Source organism: Mytilus galloprovincialis, chromosome 1 (assembly GCF_965363235.1).
Source record: "Mytilus galloprovincialis chromosome 1, xbMytGall1.hap1.1, whole genome shotgun sequence".
Taxonomy (NCBI): domain Eukaryota; kingdom Metazoa; phylum Mollusca; class Bivalvia; order Mytilida; family Mytilidae; genus Mytilus; species Mytilus galloprovincialis.
In genome coordinates, this window is record NC_134838.1 from 77,605,286 (window position 1) to 77,614,068 (window position 8,783).

The following is an 8,783-nucleotide window of genomic DNA, read 5'->3' on the forward strand; positions in this document are numbered from 1 at the left end:
CAGAGATATGAACACAATTGGAAATCCTTTTCTAAAAGGGGCAACGTACAACAAACTTTTTAAAAGCGAATTAGTAACGAATATTTAACAGGGTATTATCCGACCGCTGGAACGGATACAAATGCACTTATAGAGTTATATTACCTCTAAGAGCCCAAATCTTCCACCAGAGACAACAAAACAATTGAAAATCATGTTTTATAAGGTGCAACGTAAGATACACGTATTATAAGCGAATTATAAGCGAGTGATGGAACGAATTAAACAAGGTAATAGCATGCTCCGAAACGATGTACACCCTGCTTACATGTTTAACTCTACCACATTATGTAAGTATGTGCCTGTCCCTAGACAAGAGCCTGAAATTAAGTAGTTATCGTTTGTTTTTGTGTTACATATTTCCGTTTATTTTTTTGTATATGAAATACGGCCGTCAGTTTTGTTGTTTGAATTGTATGAGGTTGTCATGTCTGGGCCTTTTATAGGTGACTACACGGTTTGGGCTATGCTCATTGTTGAAGGCCGTACAGTGAACTATAGTTGATAATTTCTGTGTCATTTTGGTCTAATGTGGAGTGTTGTCTCATTGGTAATCATACCACATCTTCGTTTTTACGCAAGCGCTAACACGGTGATTTCATCCCGTCGAACCAAGATCCATCTTCAAACATACGGACATAAAGCAGTTAAAAGGTAGAACGTATAAAAAACAAGTAAGGAACAAATGCGTATCGAACATGAAGTAAAAGGATCGGTTGAGCACAAACACATATAAATAGGTCATAAAAAGATCATTTTACCTCAACCAATTCAGAACTATTACCATATGTAAGACTATTAACAACTAGATTTGTAATTGCTAGCAATAACGGAAGGCACCCCTTCCCCCTATTACCAGGTGAGCGACAGCCATTTTGACAATTCCAAAGTCAAAGAGAGCATCTACAGATGTCTAGTAACATTTTTGCAAAGTTTCATTAAGTTTGAACATTTTGAATTTTTGATATTTTTGCTGTTTCCATGGTTACGGCGGCCATTTTGAAAATTCTAACTTCAAAATCCAACTCTGCCTATGCCAGTTACCATTCCTGTAAAGTTTCATCCAGTTTGCGGAAAATTCTTATTTTTGAAATTTTTGACCTTTTTGCATTGTTTCCATGGTAACAAGACCTATTTTGGAAATTCCAACTCCAATGTTGCTCATCATTACTGTTAAGTTTCATGAAGTTTTGAGCATTTTGAGAATTTTGAAAATTTTGGTGTAGTTTCCATGGCAACATAGTAGTTCCAATGATCGCCAAAATCATTCAACACCTGTATATAGTGGGCACCTACATTGTTTTAAAATATGATAATTCTGAGTTGAAGCATATCCAAACAGTTCACCAAAAACCAAAAGCTCATTTTTTTCACAATTGTTCCGTTTCCATGGTAACGGCAGCCATATTAAACTATTCCATGCCATAATTAAAAAGGGGGAAGGATATTAAAAATCAAATAAGTAACGAATAGGTAACGAATAGGGAATAGGGAATAGGTAACGAATAGGTAACGAATAGGGAATAGGGAATAGGTAACGAATAGGCAACGAATAGGGAATAGGGAATAGGTAACGAATAGGTAACGAATAGGGAATAGGGAATAGGTAACGAATAGGTAACGAATAGGGAATAGGGAATAGGTAAAGAATAGGCAACGAATAGGGAATAGGGAATAGGTAACGAATAGGGAATAGGGAATAGGTAACCAACTTGACGCCCATTCTAAAATATCACAAGCATGGTGTAGAGACCTCCCACAACCTTCCATATCAATTTTCAAAATCTTTAAAGGTATCCATAGTGCCACGATATAACCATGGCAATATGACCCGAAGAGCAATGTATGGTTGACCAGAATTTTACAACACATACCACATCCAACATCTAGTATTAGAATCATCTTTACCATTTGATTCTTATTGAATGTTGTCGAATTGACAAACAAACCACATCGAGTTTTTTTAACAATATTGTTTTCCCCTCTTAAGCCGAATTTTTGATTTGGTGGTTATGTAAATGCTTAATAATTTTTATATAATATATATATATAATATTTAACTGATTTATTATATTCAATGTGATAATGCAATTAGATACCCTGTTTCCCTCTTTCAGCTGTGTAACCATTACAATTTTGCCAACATTTTCCTGCCATATCATATGCCAAAAATCTCGAACGGTATTTTTCTTGGGACCTTGAATCAGAAAAAGAAATACAGAAATAAGAAAAAAAACTATTGGTATTAATACATTTTTGCCAAATACCATCATCAAATTGGTATAAAAGTTGAGTTGGAATCTTTCAACCTGAAAAGGTTTGCACAATTTCAATACCTGTAACATAACTGTTGTAACTTAGAGAGACATACCAAATTTACACTTCGATCCCGTTGATCATACATGTATGACATAAGGTCTGAACTATAATCGGGATAGGAACTCTTTGCCGTGTGGAGCATATGAAATCTCGAAAAATATTTTCTGTCCTCTAAAATTTCTTTCGTATCTTTGTGTATTACATATTCATATATTTTTAAACTACATTTTAATGAAAATTAAATCGTCATAACTATTCAAAAACAATATAAAATATTTGAAACAAGAATTTTGGTTTTTGCAAGTAAAGTATTTCTACAATTAATACACGATGTATAAGACAGCAACCAATCAATACATAGTAATGAAAACAAGACATCTTGAGGTCATCAAAATCATTAAACAAAGCTTATGGTCCAAGCAATACAAAAAGCCTTGTGTAAAGCCTTCAAACTATCAGATGCAATTATTTAAAAAAAAGTATAACTTTAAAATGAAAAGGACGCATGTTTATGAATTGTCCGTATGATTTATAGGTTTGACTTATTAGACGTTAAGATAGGTTAAGCCTCGGTCACACCTTACCGGATAGCTCGAACGGACGCCTAACGGATAACTTTTTTTCAATCCGTTCATGTCCGTTAGACGTCCGTTCTTATCCGTTAGACGTCCATCCATATCCGTTGCATGTCCGTTAAGCGTACGTTTTATTCGTCGGGGTCCGTTCTGTCCGGTTGAAAATTTTGAGCATGTTCAAAACTTTGAACAGACGTCCAACGGATAAAATGTCCGTTGAACGTCCGTTAGGCGTCCGTTTTGTACGGTACTCGTCCGTTTCGTTTCCGTTTTGTATCCGTTACGTGTCCGTTATACATCCGTTGGAGGTCTGGAAGATAAATTCACCAACGGACTTCTACCGGACGTTTAACGGATAAAACGGATGTTGAACGGACGAGAAACGGACTTCTACCGGACGTAAATTGGATAAAACGGACGATGAACGGATCTGAAACGGATAAATGCCAATTGAAAATTTCGCGTCAGAAATGCCAATTATTGGTATGTCAGATTTCTTAAGGTTCATGAATTCTTATTATTCGTAATCGATCTTAGAGTATAGGCACGTCTTCACAATCAAGCAGTTCTTATTCAGGCTAGACACTCCCTTTGGCGAAATTTGGAAGAATAAACCAAAACCAGTTACACAGAAACATTTTGAATATATATGCGATTTACATGTATTATTATTGTCGCCTTTGGTTTTTTCGTATGTCTTGTTCATCCGTTTTATCCGGTACGCTTCCGTTAGGTGTCCGTTTTATGCGGTACTCGTCCGTTGGATGTACGTTCGACATCCGTTCTGTCCGATACGTGTCCGTTTCTCGTACGTTGCATATCCGGTGTGTGTCCGTTAGGCATCTGTTACACGTCCGTTTTATTCGGTCAGTACATCAACGGACTCCCAACGGATAACAATTTTGTCAACGGACAACTTTTATTCTCATCCATTAGGCGTCCGTTCGTGCTATCCGGTAAGGTGTGACCGAGGCTTAACCTATCTTAACGTCTAATTCAACCCTATAAATCATACGGACAATTCATAAACATGCGTCTTTTCATTTTAGTAATATTACCTTTAAATTTTTGAGTAGCATGCCAGTTTCAAATAAATTATACCTTTTTTTTTTAGATTTAGCATTTACCTACCTTGGGCTGCTATGTAAGCCTTTTCTTTGTCATAGTTCTGAAATTAACATGCTTCTTAGTATCTAAATAGCTTTAAAAATATCCATGGTAATATATTATAAAGATATTAATATTTCCAAAAAATTCACATTATAAATAAAAACATACGTGTATGACAGATAATTCTGTGATATTTTTTACAAAAAGATTTAAAAACAGGCTATTATTTGATCTTGGAATGATTTTTAATTACGGAATTTGCTTAATTTCGTGATATTGAATTTTTTAATAAATTCCATGTTTGTTCTGTATTATAATGTTCTGTGCTGCGCACAACACTTTCTATTACAAAGAAAATAGTTTATTTTCAATAGAATGTACTGTGCACTATCTAACCAAAATACATTGTATAGAAAGTGTTATTAACCGCCCAAAAGACTATGATACCAAATAAACATGGAATTTATTAAAAAATTTTAAACACAAGAAATTATGCAAATTCCATAATCAAAAATAATTCAAATAATATCCTGTTTAAATGACAAAATAATAAAATACAATAAACAACTCTTCAAAGACACAATGCTTTTAAAATCATAAATATTTTATTAAGCTAAACCAAATCAGAATTAAAAAAAGGAATAAAAAAGAATAAAGAAAATGCTTTTGTGTCAAATCTATGTTTTCTTAATTAAGTTTAATTTATTTTATATATTTATATATGATGTAAGTATAAGGCATAACTCAATTCCCACTTTAAATTTAAAATATTATAATTTCATAACCTACATCAATGTAATTAGCATTAATATAATCCGTCTTTTTGTTTCCCTTCAGTACAATACGTGAATGATCATCTAAAAGAAAGAAATAAAAATATTTAAACCAGATCTTGCATAGTTTAAGAAAGTATATAACATACTAAACTGGTAACGTAAATTGATAATTTTGTATCAATTTCATTTGTGCCAATAACGATTAAATGATTTGTTATGAACTTCCGCATTCACAGTGGTTTGGAGTTTCTTATTTTTGTAAAATAAATTGTGAAATAACATTTGTGAATATTGCAAGACATAACAGATTGAAGTTGGGCTAAAATGAACACGGCAAAACATATTTAAAATTAAAGATTTTCAAGATTTGACCGCCGTACATTTTTTTAGAGACCTGGGGCCAGTTTCACGAAGCTGTCTTAAGACTAAGACATGTCTTAGGATGGTCTTAGGACATATCTTAGTCCTAAGTGGGTTTCACAAAGTGGTCCTAACTTAGGACATCTCTTAAAGTTGGTCATAAACTTAGGACTATACGAGAGGTGTCTTATGATGGTCTTAGGATAGTCATACGTTTATTTATATAATTTACACTTATTTTCTATATTAATTTTGCAAATTATTTATCTATTATCTAATAACATCTCCCTTTACTGCTTCTAAGTAAAAGTTTATAGGTTGTCGAATTATCAACAATGATTCATCAATAAAAAACATTCGATATATTTATAGGAATAATGCACGATTTTATCCTTTTACCTTATTCATTTACTGTAACAGATACAGTGACAAAATGAATTCAACTCACTTTTTCTTTATCATCACATTATAATTTTTTCCCCTTAAATTACATTTACATGAATATTTCAATAAATCCATGTTAATATTTGAAAATTTAAAGAACTTGCGACAGGTTTAGGATATCTTAGCTAAGATCATACTAAGACAGCTTCGAGACGAGGTCTGAGATATGTCCTAGGATAGTCATAAGAGGATCATAAGACATGTCCTAAGACATATCCTAGGACAGGTCTTAGGATAGCTTCGTGAAACTGGCCCCTGTTTCAAAGTATATAAATTAGATTAAATATTATCTGACTACAGACAGAATGTTTGAATATTTCGTGAAGTGTTAATTTCAAAATTGCCAGATCTTTTTTTTGGATTTATTCCAACATACATGGCCATGTTGTTAGGAAACGGTTTTTGACTTTATTTTCTTCTTTTGAGCCTTCAACGTGTGGGTGGACAAGACCTTTAGGTAAAATCTAAAAAAATAAAAACATGTTCAGTGCTCTTAACTAGTTCATTAACTACAGTTACTATCAAAGAGCTTACCATAAACTATTGTAATAAAATATATGAACATAGTGGAATAAACCATTTTTGGAGCGTAAAAAAATCTTTTGATGTTTTAGATAAATTACGTGCTTTTGATGGTCCTTTTGATTCTGTTGACATTTTTTTTAATTTTCTACTCTTTACGCTACATTTCCACATTACCTTATTAAACAAAAGTTTTCCTATTTAATTAAATAATCGTTTGGTAAAGCTGAATGCAAAGATATTTGCTGCAACTCATTTAAAGCCTTCTTCTCTAATGAGAAAGGTTTATATTTCACAGCTCGTTTGCTATGTCCATGTCTGTTGTGACGTTTTTGATTTTAACGAACGCAATCTATGTATTACTGGTAAATTATTAAACCAGGGATATCGTTACCATAAATTACTTAAAACCTTTACTAAATTTTTCCATAGATATAAAGATTTGGTTTTGAAGTTTGGTTGTACCTGTAGAAAACTTAATTCAAACGGGAAAGCACATCCTCATTTTTACGGAAATGCTGTTAACCGTGCCCAGAAATTTAGAAATCATCCATGTAAACTTGTCGCTCCTTTAAATAAACTTATTCTAAAAGGTTACCTACTCAACACTGTAATAAGATCATTTAATATTGTTTTTATTGGTATAAATATTGATTTTGTTATCAGTAAATTAAAAGCTAAACGAAATATTACTAGTGTGTTACATATTTGTTTTTCATTCATTTTTTTTATATATAAATAATTTTAAGGCCGTTAGTGTTCTCGTTTGAATTGTTTTACATTGTTTTATCGGGGCCTTTTATAGCTGACTATGCGGTATGAGCTTTGCTCATTGTTGAAGGCCGTACGGTGACCTATAGTTGTTAATGTTTGTGTAATTTTGGTCTCTTGTTGACAGTTGTCTCATTGGCAATCATACCACATCTTTTTTTTTATATGTTATACATGTAGTGACAAATGTTTTAATTTTGAATGTTATAAAGGCTATTGGGAAGACAATTTATAAAAGACTACTTGGACGTCGTACTCATGGGTTGAGAAAAAGCTGAAATTTCAAGATAATTTACAAGTGAATTGGAAAATACTACAGCATAAAAATCATTTCAATGCAAACGTTAGTTAAATCAACATACAATTTAAATCTAAACCCGTACGTGCTCTGTAAGGGTAAACAATTCCTGATTTGCTACGTGTAGTTACACGCGCCTTACACGTATAACTGAATAGACAGACGATTTTGTTTGTCATAAATCCAATTATAATACTCTACCTTGAATTGAAAACATAACCCTGCATGTAAGATAAGTATTTCGCGAGAGATATCAGAACCTCGGACTTCTTATTTAGGATTAATAAAGTGCAGGCGTAATTGCACTTCAATGTAAATTATCCGTGCACAACAATTGAGCAACAATTGCATTTGCTTGAAGTAAAACATGTGAATATAAAAAGAATATTTTTGATTTCAATTACAAGACAGATTGTGAATGTCTAACCTCGTATTCGCCTTTGTAACCTCTTTCTACCCGTTTTCCTTTAATAACTTTCTTCAAGTTTTGAATGTTTATCTTGTAGACAGAAAGATCAGTAGGTAATATTTGTAACACGCTATCATTCCTTCCAGATGGTAGTTCAGTTTCCTCTAGATCTGTGTCTTGAAGGTGAACAGTTACCTCCCTTGTATCCGATGTAATGGCTGCATTTACATATTCGTGTTCATTACTGGTTTCGCTTTTCCTATCTATAAATAACATTCTAACAATTTCATGACTCAAATTTAGCAAACTTTATCAGTAGGTACACATGGTTTCCCTCTAACATGGAATTACTGTTGATTACTTTATAACAATTTACTAAAAAGCATTTGGATAAAATGTTCATGAGGCACCCAAGTATACTAAACATGCAAATAAACTTGTGAAAAACATAATTCAAACAAGTTTTTTGTATAGATTAGACCGTTGGTTTTCTCGCTTGAACGGTTTTACACTAGTAATTTTTGGGGCCCTTTATAGCATGGCTTTCCGTGTGAGCCTAGGCTCCATTTGAAGACCGTACCTTGAACTTTAATGATTTACTTTTATAATTGTGACTTGGATAGAGAGTACTGCAATACTGCTTGTTGTTGAGAATACAATGGAACTATTTGAAATCTATTACAGCCGATTACATTGAGTGTGTAGGTAAAGGCAATATCGTTGGTTAGCTTGCTTGCTAACTGAACCGTGAAGTCATTATCAGGCTAGGTAAACTATCCTCTTTAAGAGTAGACTAGTCCGGCAGATAACTAATCTATAGGACTAGGCTACTTCGAAAGGAAGGTAGTATACCTTTCGTAATAATGACTTCATACCACATATAACAAAATCACTGCGATTGCAAGGGTGTAATTGCTAGTTCAAAAAGGCAAGATATGACTTTATATATATATATCTAAGTCATCGGTTGGTTAATAAACTGGATACACGGTACCACAGAACACTGGCTATATAATTACAAACCAAATATAAAGTCATTTCAAAACACAAACATGACAAAACGAGAGGAAAACATAACGGACAATTCCATTCCGATTTTGTAATAAAAGTTTAAGTTAACGTCAGATACGGATGAACTGTTGAACTGTTCGGGAAAACTG

At 33.0% G+C, this 8,783-nt stretch overlaps 1 protein-coding gene across 1 annotated transcript in view; it reads right to left on the reverse strand.

Moving 5' to 3' along the window:
* LOC143048608 (receptor-type tyrosine-protein phosphatase epsilon-like) overlaps nucleotides 1-7,899 on the reverse strand; it is a 46,094-nt gene extending 38,195 nt beyond the window's left edge. The window contains exons 1-5 of the mRNA XM_076222755.1: nucleotides 7,642-7,899; nucleotides 6,000-6,087; nucleotides 4,833-4,900; nucleotides 4,065-4,101; nucleotides 2,139-2,236 (exon numbers count right to left, since the gene is read on the reverse strand). Of these exons, the coding sequence (XP_076078870.1) occupies nucleotides 2,139-2,236; nucleotides 4,065-4,101; nucleotides 4,833-4,900; nucleotides 6,000-6,087; nucleotides 7,642-7,899 (549 nt within the window). The remainder of the gene's footprint in view (nucleotides 1-2,138; nucleotides 2,237-4,064; nucleotides 4,102-4,832; nucleotides 4,901-5,999; nucleotides 6,088-7,641) is intronic.
* Nucleotides 7,900-8,783: the final 884 nt, after the last annotated feature.